The 14,419-nt window shown below is 26.4% G+C and overlaps 2 protein-coding genes across 2 annotated transcripts in view; one reads left to right on the top strand and one right to left on the bottom strand.

Moving 5' to 3' along the window:
- Nucleotides 1-5,674: 5,674 nt before the first annotated feature.
- Sem1 (Suppressor of exocyst mutations 1) lies at nucleotides 5,675-9,147 on the top strand. The gene is made up of 3 exons (XM_016066388.4): nucleotides 5,675-6,076; nucleotides 6,226-6,322; nucleotides 9,037-9,147. Exons 1-3 carry the CDS (start codon nucleotides 5,971-5,973, stop codon nucleotides 9,095-9,097), a joined length of 264 nt encoding a protein of 87 aa, XP_015921874.1. The 5' UTR covers nucleotides 5,675-5,970; the 3' UTR covers nucleotides 9,098-9,147.
- Nucleotides 9,148-10,692: 1,545 nt separating this feature from the next.
- LOC107450555 (pescadillo homolog) overlaps nucleotides 10,693-14,419 on the bottom strand; it is a 29,587-nt gene continuing 25,860 nt past the window's right edge. The window contains exons 14-15 of the mRNA XM_043046434.3: nucleotides 13,155-13,393; nucleotides 10,693-10,903 (exon numbers count right to left, since the gene is read on the bottom strand). Coding sequence (XP_042902368.2) covers nucleotides 10,826-10,903; nucleotides 13,155-13,393 — 317 coding nt within the window. The 3' untranslated portion in view covers nucleotides 10,693-10,825. The remainder of the gene's footprint in view (nucleotides 10,904-13,154; nucleotides 13,394-14,419) is intronic.

Genomic DNA, 14,419 nt, shown 5'->3' with positions numbered 1-14,419 from the left:
TTTAGATTTCTAAAACATCTTTTTTTTTCTTTTTCTTGTCATAACTGTTCATGATGCTCAGAAACTGTTCAATCGATTCTTCTTATCATTTATTGCGTTACTTAAAATGACTTTAACTTTTAATTCAACTTTTATGTTTTTATGCATACATTAATTTAGATTTTACATTAAAGAAAAAAATAGTTTCTTTAAGTGTCAGTTATTTCATAATTTTTATAAATTTTGGAGAAATTTAGAATTAACTAATAATCTCCTCAAAAAATTCTTCCAGGAATGCCAATTATACCGATCTCTTTTTATTATCAAAAAAAGTAATCAATTCTGCGACTAATCAAATCCTCTTGTAGCACAACTTTCAATACTTTTAGTAATTTAGTATAATATTCATAAAAACAGTCCTTTTATTTATATATTTTTTCAAAAAAGTATGTTTTTCTAAGTAATTACATTAATTACATAATAAATAAAAACACATGTAGCCGTTTTTAGTTAGGTATCATTTTTGTGCCTCAGTATGTTAAAAGTGATATTAAAATAGTAATAACAACAAATGGAATTAAGCACAGAAAACATATTTTTATGATTTATGAAATGCGCTGATTTATTATCTCCAAAGTTAAAAAATCTAGTTCGCCGTGTAGTGGTAGTAGCTTTGTTTTGTACCTCTTTTGTTTTGGGGTAAAAAAACGCACATGAAACAAACTTCAATGTTTATATAAATTCAATTATACGTTCGGTAAGTATATGCCTATGTACTTCATATTTTTCGATAGCATTTAACTTTAAAACTAACATATGAAAAATTGTCTGTGCACTACAGTTCATTGGATAATTGCAAGGACGTCAGTGTAATTAAATCGTGGCATTTGTCGATTTAGAAGCTCGTGGTGTCGCTTACAAGTATTCAATTAAATCTGATTTATATCACGTAGTTAGGTATAGTCCATTCACTTCTTTCCGAGTTGAAAGTACCCTATTAATAGGTATCTTTTTTGAAAACTCCAGAAAACAGCAGAATCGACAAGTCCTTCACACTATATTTGATATATTAAATAATTTGACAATTTGTACTCTGTATATTTGTGTAAGTTGAATACAAAATAATTAATTTTACCAAAAATATACTGGTTCAAGTTTGAAATAGGTGGAAACGCTTTGGAAGTCTCACAAGTCACAGCCGAGGAAGGAGGGATGGAAAACTTATAAATCTGTTAAATTGCCCAATGACACAAGGGCTCGAAAAATTCTTATTGAAAGCTCCCCAATTGTCCTCAAGAAATCAAACTGTTTCCAATTTCGCTTTCTTGACTAGTGAGTTGCTAAATTCCAATAACCATTTTATTTATTTCTCACATCAATATTAATTTGTGACCCCTAATGTGTTGTGCTATTTTTTTTAAATAATTTTTTGACAAGAATTAAAAAATACATACTGATCACGTGACACCCTATTGCACATCAAATTTTCACATAATAGCTGTATGTAATGGATGGTTTACTGTGTAAAGTTAAGCGCAGATGACGCTAAATGGTTAGAATTTGTCGTAAGACTTCCGGGTTACCACTTTCGACTGATTTTTATGCCTAAGCTTGACAAAGCGCACAATCAAATATTATCATGCTTGTAGTATTTTCAATATAATGCGTTCTTTAATCTAATTTTCAACGAAGCAAACAACAAATAAACTCGGAAGAGTCCGCAAGCTTGCTATAATGCTTCCCAAGAAAGTAACAAACGCTGCTATTTTACACAAAATAGAGACAAATACGGGATAAGGCTCAAAACTTAGCTAACCTTACGCTTTATTTATGGTGTAATATTAATTTCGTAAAATTTGTTTTCAGCTCACCACTTGTTATTTATAAATTGCAGAAAATTCTTAAGAATTTTAAATTTACGTGCAAATTTTAATACAAACCACAATAATAAAACTTCCTTGAATATTAAGTCTGTTTGCATATCGCCTCGTAAGCATAACATAAACTGATAGATACACCGGAAGTTTTCTTAATTTCTTCCGGTTATTGTTTACATTCAGTTAACCATCCTTATGTCGCATGTGAAAGTTATGCACTGACTTAAAAACTATTTGGTACCGGTAAAAAAATGAACTTATTCTGTATACTTGTTCCATAATGATTATGTTATAGGATCTTAAGCGAATTTTCAGATTAATTAACTTAGCCTGGAATTCGAAGTGTATAACAAACTTGTAAACAAGACTCTATAGTCTAAAACATTTCATTGAAAAGAAAGTGTAAGCTTCTTGGTGTAAATTTATTTAACTTCATCCTTTGTGATCTTCCAAATTAAGCTATATTTTTTATCAGAAAACTATTTCTTAAAAAAAAAAAGAAAGAAGAAAAAAAAAGGCATTCGAATGTATAACTTTATCAAACAATTTAAAGAATAATTTTTATGAGAAATATTTATGTCAAAGGAAAAACAATAGATTCTGCGAATAAATTTGTAAAATTAATTTTTAAACCATTCCTGAACTGATTAAAGTTGTCATCACATTTTTATATAAAAAGTTGAAAATATTTTTGAATTCTACAAATTATAATAGGTTACGTCTTCTGAATAAAAAAAATAATTTCTAATTTCTTAACTGTTCGTTATCACGTTAAGAAATTCCTCAATTTAATAATTAAATAATAATATTGAAAATTCGAGACACAATCACACTTTTAGTTCCACATTTTCAGAATTAAACTTGCAAATACATATTATGCATACAGAGACACAGAAACATGATAATAATAATAAAAAAAAAAACATAGTACAAGTTATGAAAAATATAAACTAATACTTAAAACGCATCAGAAAATCCGCAATATATATATATATTACAAATCCAAAAATAATATTTGCTTAATATTTTGCATGAGCAGCGTATACAAAGTGCAATTTCAATGGAAACAAAATCTTACTCTTGTGGTCTTGTGGTAAATGTTAGAGGGGTAAAATTACAATATTTACATTTTTAAGTTCTTTTTACCTAAAAAAGAGAAGCATAGTTTTCATTGACGTCCCATTCGTTAATTAATTGATATAAATGTACCCAGACGAAATTCCTGTATGTGCTTCCACTTATTTTACTTAAAATTTAGTTTTGTTTTATTTCTCCATTTTTTTTCAATAACATTAACTTTTGAAAATTACTCATTTGTTATTCTTTTCTCCTAATTGGTTCATAAATTTATGGTAAATCCTTTGAAGATCAAGTGATTTGGCCATGAAGGGGAAATAAAAAAAAAAAAAAATTTGAATAATGATTTTTTAAAATCTTTATCAAATTTTTCAGGTCGAGGATTCTCGTTAAACAGGGAGTTTACATACCTAGCGTACTAAGTTACTCGAATTAAGTAATAAAAAATTTATTTGCAAATTTCTTTTTGTCTCCCATTGTTAGAAAATGTACCAAGAGTCACGGTCACACCATGCCAAAATTTTATTTTCATGTTATTATTTTATTTTATTTATTTATTATAATATCAATCGATAATAAAATGACAAATTATAATGCATGCCAGAAAAATTTCTTGTCAGAGATTTTATTAATAACATTAAGTAATTAAGATAAAAATTTTGTCGCAGTAACCAGCAATTACTAATTTGTGAGAAAAATTTCTCATTTTATTCAATTTTGACCCTTCCTTGCAAGCATTTTTTCCTTTTTTTTTCGTAAAATGTATCAGGATGACATAATTCATGCTCTAGATTAAAGGAAAATAGATTAAAAAAATATAAAATAATTAAAAAATGGCATGATGGAAATATCCATCATACCATTTTTTACCAGATTTACATCTGTACACATCTTACATCTTTACCAAATTTACATCTACACACAGTACAAAAAAGTTAAAAAAATAGTGTATCTTTGTATAATTTTTATTCCTGAAGATAATTAAAAAAAAAGACAATTATTATTCTCTTTCTGCCACACTCTTATAATTTCATCTGCATCGCGGTACTAGTCATCTGAATTTTTGACATCAACAAAGTCACCTTCTAATATCCAAATTCCTTCTAACTGATCCAAGTAATCTTCAAAGTCCCTCTCTTTTAAATTTCTCTAAAAAGATAACATAAAATAAACATGTACAGTAAAAAACGTTATCGTCATACATTCGAAGTGAAACAACTGTATATAGTGATGTAAATTTTTGACACAGGTGTTTTTAGGTAGTTTATTTGAGGTATTCGAGTTATATTTATTTGAGTTAAAAAAAATTTTTTTTTTAAATCTTTTAATAAATCGCATGTTTCTTCCAACCTGCCATGTTAAAACCTACTGCTATGATTATGACAGTCGATATTTTCTTTTTACAGTTATGTTACTTATTACGCAACAATCGTGAAAAAAGTTGCTAGCAACAACCAATTTACAGTAAACCTGTTTTGTATACAATTTTTTGTTCACCAAGTGTTGTGATGGTAATTTCCATCATCATGCAAAGAAGAGTTAATAATTAAATAAATGGAATTATAAAAAACCTTGCTCTTATCCATTTTATAAATAGATAAACAAATTAATTTTTCATATTTTTTTCTAAAGTTCTGATAAGATATTTTATAAGAACTGGTGGCTAGATACATTAAAATAAATAAAAAAAATAAAATAAATAAATAATGATAGAAAATGGAATAAGATAATTTATAATTAGTGCCTGCGAATGTAACTCTCAAACAATTTTTTTATTAAAATACATTTATGAAAAAATAAATTTTTTACTAAAAATACAGATCTAGAAACGATCAGGACTTTCTCACTATTATCAAAATTAGTAAACAGAATTATTTTTAATTAAAAGACATAAATTTGAAGTCAGAATTTTTTCTGTTAATTCATTCATGTTTAAAGAAACAAATTTTTTTACATTATTTAATATCTATTTAAAAATCGTAACAGAAAAGTTATCGTTATTTTATTTATTTTTTTGCATAGAACTGTAATTTGATTATTATACTGGATATAAAAAAATACACACACTAGATATTCTTGCTGTCGTGTCCATGGAGCAGCCAGCTCTAGTGCTTCGGAGCTATAACGGATCACCTGAAGTGGCAGCATACCCAGCCTTAAGACATTCGCATGATATGTTTTGGGAATTTGGGCAGTTCTTGCAGTTCTATGGATAATTTAAATCATACATTAGATGATAAGGAATTAATGAACATAATAAATAATTATATACGGAGTTGTTATTTTCTTTTTTAAGTTAAGATTCGAATATTATTACAACCATTTGAATAACGAAAAAATTGTTAAACATTTCCTTTCTCCCGAAAAAGACTCATAAATAGCGATCGAAATGAACTGCAGGTAGCGTAGAGCAGGGCACCTATGACAAGAGCCATAGGAGAAGGAAGTACACAAGTTTTTTGTCTTGATTTTCAAATTGCTTAAAAACTTTTAAATTAGGAAACTATATGGAACTGAAAACTACATTGAACAAGGTTTCGAAAGAAAGCGCCATGGAAATTTTAAAATAACATTTGTGAAAATTAAATACGAAAAATACCAAGAAAGGGGAAAATATCGTAGTGCATTCCTATACAACTGAAAAGAGGAAGAGAGGGAAGCCATGAAACCGGTCTTCTGGACAGAGGGCGCATTCGAGCGTTGCAATCGCGAATGTAAATGTAAAAAAAAAAAAAAAAAATGCTGAAGAAGAATTTTTTTCCTACATGAACCCATGTGATTGTAATGTAGTATATATAAGTAGAAGTTAAAGTAGTTATTTAAGATAATATTCATTAATTTATTTTTTTAAGGTATTAATCTTTTTAACTGTAACTTTCTTCACTCTTAGTGAATATTCATGTTCATTGTTTTGTTTACTGTGTGGATTTCATAAAGAATTTGATTCAAGTTGTTATTTAATTACATTAAGATTTTCTCATTTCTGTTTTATTACTAATTCGGCAAAAAAAGCTGAATTTAAAATTTGGTTTTTTCTATGGTCATGGTTGTTAAGCCACCTAGTGAAATGACTGAAGCACCAAAAAAAATTGATCTTGGTTTGTTAGAAGAAGATGACGAATTTGAAGAATTCCCAACTGAAGGTATTAACTTTCAAATTAAAATAAGCTGTACTATTTTTCTTAGTTTGTATTTCAGATTGCTTATTTAGTCGCACGTGTAATTGTTTACAAGAATTGTATCACCTTATTTATTACTCAAAATGTTTGATACCATGGTGTTTAAATTATAGATTGGACAGCAAAAGAAGAAGATGAACAAGATATTAATGTCTGGGAAGATAACTGGGATGATGACAATGTTGAAGATGAGTTCAGCAATCAATTAAAGTAATATTTTATTCATTTTGGAAAACATACCTCTTTGGTATTATCTCTAATTAATATTTTAAGTTATTAAATTACTGTTTCTATTTTTCAAGAGCCAGCAATAACTTTAAAAGAAGAAACTTTAGGAAAGATATTTGTATCGTGATTTTGCGGCAGAATAGTCGCTAATTCTTAGCAACTTCCGCGCCAGTCTCCTGCAAGAAACTAAAAAAAGACATAACAGAGAGGGGCCAACTGGAAATGCTAACTTATAGTCTTTTCACTGGTAAACCTCGGCATGTTTTTATTTTTAAAAAAGCCAAGTTTCTATTTGACGATTGTAGTTGCACAACATATCACGATATGGAAATATATCCCTAGACAAACAATAGTATATTGTCATAGTCAGCTTTCGCTATTTTAATGTGCCTTGACCTTTGAATTAAAAATTTGTTAAAACTTTCTGTTAAGACTAAGCAGGGTTTGCCGATTTAAATCAAGATTTAACTTACGATTAAATTCATGTCGCAAATAACTTCAGTGTATTGAAAAAATTCTGATTTGAATACAATTTTTTTAACATTTAGCTACTTTTTATTTGTACTTCTTTAAACTTATAACTTAAATTTAGTTATTTTCTATAGGAAATGAAATTTGTGTCTGCAAGTTAAAATATATTTTATTATTATTATTATATACTATTATTATATATATAGGGGGGGGAGCTATTTTCGCCCAGTAGCGAAACATAAAAGCATGTAATTAATCGATGTTTTTCCTAAATTTCTTTATTTCTTCCTTTTTTAAAAATATATGAAAAAGAATTGCAAAACTTTATTTTTGCATGTCATTTTACAGTTCAATTTCAATGAAATCATTAAAAATGGAATGCAGATTAGTTTCATAGTTGCCGTTAGCCCTAGTGAAAATATTTTAAAAAAACTTGACCCGGGTTTGCAAAAGTTTCCTGATCCTACCTTGGTGAGCCCTATTAATTAATACAATTATATATCAGTACTTACTTAATAATTAAATTATTTTTTTCATTAATTGATTTTCTTTTTTAAGAAAGATAAATAATTGGCACTGTTACTGGTGGTATACGTATATTCGATGATAAACAATCATACTCTTTTGAAAGTCCTTTATTTTTTAAGTTCTTAATTTTAGCTTTGTTAAAAGAGTGGGAAATAACTATAAGTATCGTAATAACTATAAGTTGTTCATTATTATCAATCTAAATATTGATTTTAATGCCACTATTTAGACAAATTTTTTAGATTAAGGAAAACTAAAGTGGTTTGATCTCAACCTTGTAAAAAAAATTTTTTCATTTTTAATGTTTGTTATTAATACTTATATGCAGATTAGCAGAATATATCTAATCATGCGTTTTGAGGGAAATTCAGGAAGGCGAAGGCAGATTTTCAGTCGTAAAAAATTCCTACAAGAATTTTTATTGTTAAAAAATGAATCATTTTACAAATTCTACCTTGTTAAAAAACATTAAATGTCAATTTGTGTATGTATTGGTTTAAATTCCTTAAGTTTATGAGTGGGACCTTTAATTCAATAAATTATTACTCTTTCAATATATTTTGATTTCTAATATTTTTTAACATATGCTCATTTATTCAAGAATTGTGTAAAATCAAACAAATTTCTTTTGTTCTGGAAATTTTACTTCTCACATATATTTTAAAAGTTATTGTACTAAAGGAAAATGTTAACACTTTTGAGAAATTTCGATAAGAAAAAACTTTGTTCTGAGCAAATATTAAGGACAGAAAATTTTCTGCACTACTGCTTTGTACATAAATATTTTCAATAAATCATCAATATAATATATTCACTGATAAGTAAACTAATTATAATTTACAAAAAACTTAAATGTTTGTTTAAATCGGTTAATAATTTTTTAAATCAATCAATTCAAGGGTTTAATTAAGTTACTATCAATATTTAGTACCGATATTAGAATAAATTTCCTAATTACATGTTATTTTACTATGCTATAATAGTTTAACATTCTAATCTATACAGTTGAGCATCAATCGAAATAACAGTTTAAATTAAACAAGACTAAAAAAAGAACTTGGAGTACAGAGCTCTTCAAAACTATATTTTTGTAATCACTATTTTGTTGTTTTAATAAAATAATTAAAGAACATAATTGATGGATTATTTGAATCTTACAACATATTTAAATAGGTTTCCTGTTTTCTATTTGATAAGAATTAAGGTTTTAAAAACTAAGTTGTTTAAAAAACATTGATTTAGGTTAGGCAGATATTTTTGTCATATTTGTTTGTGAAAACTGAAACCACTAAATGCTCTTGCATATTATTTTTGCAATAAATTAAATTATATATAATATATGCATGTTGGAATTGACTTCTTGTTTTACCTCTCAAATACGTCAGACTCTAAAATATCTTCTTTTTTTTCTTTATATTTTTTTCCAGGTTGTCTCTTAAACTTCGAAGACACCATATACTGTCATAAATAAGGATACTGAATCTTTCTAAACTTAGAATTTGTATTTACAAGTAGATAAAGAATTAATGTTTATGAAAAAAGTGTTTCTTTATAGTATACAGAAAATAAAATGTTTTTTTTTTTCTTTCAATTTTTTTAAATTCTTCTACTTTAGACGTAAGAATTATTTAATTTCTTCATGTAACTATTTTAGTTAATGAAATTGAAAATTAATAATTTCTCTTTATTTGTTTTAGGTCAGAGTTAGAAAAGTGTGGCCATAAAGTAAATGGTACTGGTGAACCCATGAAGTCTTAAAGTTAACTTTGTATTTATTGTTTATAAATAAAATTTCTTTATTCATTTTATATTCTTTAATTTTCTTAAGATCAAATATTTTCATTTTGATCTTCCATTTTATTGTCAGTTTTAGACCAAATACTCTAAAAATCAGCTAGGTTTGTTACACAAATTTATATGAATATGAAAATTAACTTTTCCATTTATCTTTTAGTTTGAGATAATCATTTAAAATAATCATATATTTTTTTTAAATATTTATGTTTGAATCTTTTTTCTTTTATAAATTATATTCGATTATCATATTTGATATAAATAAAGCAGAATATTTGTATGTGTGTTTGCATGCATGCCTCTTATACAATTATCAAATCAAGATTGTTTATTTTCCTTAGATGATTGCTACTTTTTAATATCGAAAAATTAACATTTAAAAAATTTGAATGTACAAATATGTTATATTAAAATGCAATGCACATAAAAATTCTAAGAGATAAAATTTGTGGTGCTTGCTTTCAACCAGTATTGATATTACTGACCTTATATTAGGTTAATGCTATAAAGGAAAATTAAGCTTTATTAATAATATTAGGAAAAGGTTATTATAGTAGGAAATTTATTAATAAATATTAGGTAAAGAGTTTTTTGTGTTCATAAGAATGGTTACAAGGTAAATTATATTTGAAAGAAAGGAAAATCTATTCAATTTAAAATGGTGTAAGTCAAGCCTGAACAGGGTTTGTCAAACTTTTCTGTTTAATAGTCCAAGTGGCTCCTTTACTAACTTTCCAGAAAAAGCAAAGGGTTATTTCTCCCTCTTGAGCCTTAGGCATATGTTTTAAACATTTTTCAGATGTTTTTTACGATTTTTGAGAATGTTTTAAACATTTTGATCATCTTACCTTTCCCTACTAGGTTGCTCATATCAACATAATTTAACTTAAGTCTCTGAACCTGTTTATTTGGAAACAGCTAGAATTGGCACAAATAAGATATTTTTCTGACACAAATTTCGTTTGCCTAATTACAATTAAAATGCCAATTTTAGTTATTGTAATGTTTTTATTCTTCTCACTCAAATTTTAATAAATTTCTAGAAAAACAAGAACATTTTTAAAAAGATTAACACAGATTATTTATTATTCCTAATTTATTTACTAGTATTACCTAATTTATTAATTAACATGTAAAATTTGTTTTTAGGCCAACCATAGAAATTTTATAAAATGTGGTACTTTCTTTGACATATAATTAAATTACCTTGCAACTTTAATCCATAATAAAAACATATGATAAATCTTACAAATAATTATACAATTTCAAAATAGTCAAATTTGGCAATTATTATTCAAGTTTTAAAAAAATTAAGTTTAAAAATTTTACAACTGAAAGTGTTTTATTCAATTGAATTACTAATTTTATATAAATTTCTTCAGAACCCTTTAAAATAGCAGAAAAATATACATCGCAGTGTCAGAAAAAAAAATGGCGCATTTACGCACTTTTGGTAGAAAAAATGGTTTAACTAATAAGTGATTTCTTCAAAGAGTTGGGCTGGGTTTTTCCAGGTTGAGTTCAAATCTGAAAGCAACAATGGACACCTAAGACAAATGTAAAAACGTTTTCAGTTTATTTTAACATGAATTAGTCCACTATTGTTCCCAGAGTTACATATAATGACACAAAAAATTTGTCTTAACAGCATTAATATAATACATTTTTATTATACATGAAATAATAACAATTTTAAAGATGCTTTGCAAGTTTTTTCTGTAGTCTCTGTTGCTTTTCATATTCTTGACGCTTTTTTTTCAATTTCAATACCTAAAAGTACAACATTTCATTTAAAAACAGATTAATATAGATGTGTACACTATTTCAGAAAACTTTCAATTCCATGAAAAGTTATATAAATAGCATATGTAATAAAAGTAAGGAGAGTTAATGTGTTCTTAAATTTTCATGGTTATCAGTAGGCTATTTCAGGATTATTAATGTGGTGTTCACATTTAAAATTATATTCTTTAATATCTTAATATTTTATCATCACAAATTTTACCAGAAATACGTAATTTTTTAGATTAAATAGATAACAGCCCGTGGTGGGTCTTGGCCTACTGTGCCCACACCAATTTTCTTGACCTTGGATTCTGGGGTTCAGGTACAGATGACACAGTTAGGAAACTAAACAGAAACCTCTAGTGTTTAGTACCAAAGCATGCTTACTCATTCAAAGTACTCATTTTATTGACCCACTGAAGGTATAAAAGGCTGAGTCAACCTACACTTAAAAGAGTAGGCAAAAATTTAAGATGTAAGCAAAATAAATAAATGAAATTTTATATTATGTACCCAAAGATTCAGTTCAATTGGTTAAGCAAATTGCATTTTACAATTTTAACTTAATTATAGCTAATTTTTTTTTATAAGAAGTATCATATATGTGAATATAAACGTAAAAATTTCAAGATGTAAAAGTAAAATAAAAATCTTTACTTATTAAATAAATAAATCAACTATATAGCTATAGAATTAAATCAATTATTGCTCATTTGCGTTTAGTCAAATGAAACTAATCTTTCGTTAGTCGATGTTAAGTTGCCATCTCAAACCTTAAAGTCATTAAATAATTACCTATTTAAAAAAAAAATTACATTAAAATATTTATACTGCCCTAAATTTTGTTTCAAGGTGCAACTTCCTAGAAGTTCTTAAAGCATTAGCAATAAATAATGATTACAGAAAATTTAAAACATTAATTTGCTTTATTTACTAGGCATTAAATTTTTTTTCTTCTTCCAAACTAGTCACCAGCTTACTAAAGTTAAAAGTGTTATTTTTTCCCCATTTTAGTATATAATTCAAATAAATAATTATGCTGTTATTTATTTTTGATATTAATCCCACGGGGTGAGGTTTCGCCCTCTATTTCTCGCTCCCGTGATATTTCCGGGCTGGAGTGTTCAGTAGTAATGCGATAATAAGAATAAAACTAATTCATTTCTTTTGCCCGGAAAACAATTTTTTTCTTATTTTACACACTAAATAGCAGTACCAGGATATTTTTAAGGTAATTGTAAATAGTTTATTTTATTTTAAACTAGATGTCAGCATTAATAAAAAAAATCGGCATTTTTATGACCGTTTTCTTGAAAATTAACCAATCATTAAGGGGTTAAATTAACATTTTTTAAAACCAGGGTTGGAGTTTTTGCCAGGACAGAGGCAAAAACCAAATTATCTAAATTGCTGATTAAATATTATTACAAAATACTTGAAACAAATTTAAATCAATCATAAGGAATAATTATTTTGATACATTACATGAAAAAATTATTTTTAACATATTAATAATTAATATAAAGACAATAATTTTTAAAACATTGAAAGTTTTTGATCCCTTTTCATTTTAGAATCCTTAAATAAATGTTTTTTTACAAATAAATAAATATTATTATTTGTATAATATTATTATTATTATATTATAAAAAATTATTATTTGTACAATAATTAACTACACATCTTGATAGATATTTTATGCTTTAAATTATAGTTATATTAATTTAAAATAAGTTCATTTCACTGGAAAAAAAAGAATAATCGCAAATTTTCCAATCAATAATGTGTTAAACTACAAAAATGATATATTATTACATTATGATTTAATTATGGAATAATAATTTTTCTGTAATTATTTATATTTATAGTATATATTTCAATTTTAGGAATAATTTTGTACCGAAAATGTGTTTTTGTCCTCTCATCTTGGAAAATATAGGCTTTTGCCACTTTTTGCCAATTTGCTTGGCAAAAACCTGTTTTTGCCAGGACGGTTTTTACCGGTATTTACCACCTGCGGCAAAATCTTGCCAACCCTGTTTAAAACCAATTCATGAATTGACCACTCTTTTTCCTCTTCATAATCTTAAGGAATATATATTTAAATTTAGAAATTACAATTAAATTTGTGCAAATTTATACAAAATTAGGTATTCTTTCTCTAGAAATTTTAGGGAATTTTGTTTTATCAGAAGAGTGACAACCCTGAGTTGCAGCATAACAAATCTGTACTTACTTCCTTATTTTTTCTCTTTTGACCAAAGATAATTTTTTGATAAAGGTGCTTATCTTTCTTGGACATGGCCATGATTGCCAACCTTTTTTCTTCTGTAGCCTCTTTCTGTGCAATTTTAGCAGGATCTTCTTTCAGTGACACTCCCTGTGACACTTTCATTTTTGATTTTTTACTTTCAGAGTTCATGTCTTGAGCTTTCCTTTTTTTAGAATCTTTTCTGTTCTGGTTTTTATCTGGTGCTGAAAATTAAAAATGTAATTTGATTTTTATTAATGAGAACTAGAAATTTTTTCTAAAAAAAGTATATTCTTTTTTTCATTCATGTACATTTGCATGCACAATGAAACTTGTAGATTTTTTTTTTTACCCGTTTAAATAGTTTAAATCCTTAATACTATTTCATCCACTATTTGAATAATACTAAACTAACCCTTATAAGAAATCTTACTATGAAATTTTTCTAAAAAAGACTAAATTTTTCTTCTTCATAACATGGAAAATCATGCTCATAAAAATAAAATCTTTAGAAATAAAACTCTTTGCGGCAAAAATCTCTGGACTCCTTGAAATTTTTTTTTAGGTAGTCTTGAACTTTCAACTTGAGAAAAAAAAAGATTAATTAGTTTTGTACAAACTATTAATATTTAAATCTTAAAATAACTGAGTTATATTTCAATCAGCATAACTTAATGTGTGCATGATATAATGTAAACAAGAACTTTTACAAACCAACCTTAAAATGTACACTTATATATATATATTTAAATAATTTAGCCGATCTACTAACAAAATTCTATCATTTCGGAAATTTTATACTTACTTTTCCATGAAAAATTTCTAAATGGCATGCACCATAAAGAGTGCCCAAAAATTCACTCAAAAAGTATAAATAAAAAATACAGGTTTTTAATTAAACATAGTGAATGGGGATTTGCTGTAACATGTAAATTTTTTGTTAAAATATTCAAAGTCAGTGTTTCATAAATGTGACAGAATTATAATGAAACAGCATTCAGTTTTGTTGATCAAAGTATCGGTGGTAGTGGGCTTGTTAGGAGAGAATTTAAAGTTTATGCTAACCCAGCATTAACTTTGGATCCTTCTCTAAATGTTTAACAGGCACTCAATCATGTTCATCAGAACAAAAAATTACAGGAGCAAAGTCTTAATGGTAGTGAGTGAATGAAGGCTTGATTAGAACTCTACGTTTAATTATAATATATCTTTTTCGGTTGGCAACATTTCACAAAACGAATGGTATAAAA

The sequence above is a fragment of the Parasteatoda tepidariorum genome, chromosome 7, assembly GCF_982258835.1.
Source record: "Parasteatoda tepidariorum strain Cologne lab strain chromosome 7, Ptep-v5.0, whole genome shotgun sequence".
NCBI lineage: Eukaryota > Metazoa > Arthropoda > Arachnida > Araneae > Theridiidae > Parasteatoda > Parasteatoda tepidariorum.
Note: the sequence above shows the minus strand (reverse complement) of the source record. Positions and strands in the feature narration are given on the sequence as shown.

What these genes read in the sequence shown, in the direction of transcription:
- Sem1 (XM_016066388.4), top strand. Translation starts at nt 5,971, where the DNA reads ATGGTCATGGTTGTTAAGCCACCTAGTGAAATGACTGAAGCACCAAAA. An exon ending in TGAAGAATTCCCAACTGAAG is followed by an intron (nt 6,077 to 6,225) that starts GTATTAACTTTC and finishes TTTAAATTATAG; the next exon opens with ATTGGACAGCAAAAGAAGAA. An exon ending in GAGTTCAGCAATCAATTAAA is followed by an intron (nt 6,323 to 9,036) that starts GTAATATTTTAT and finishes TATTTGTTTTAG; the next exon opens with GTCAGAGTTAGAAAAGTGTG.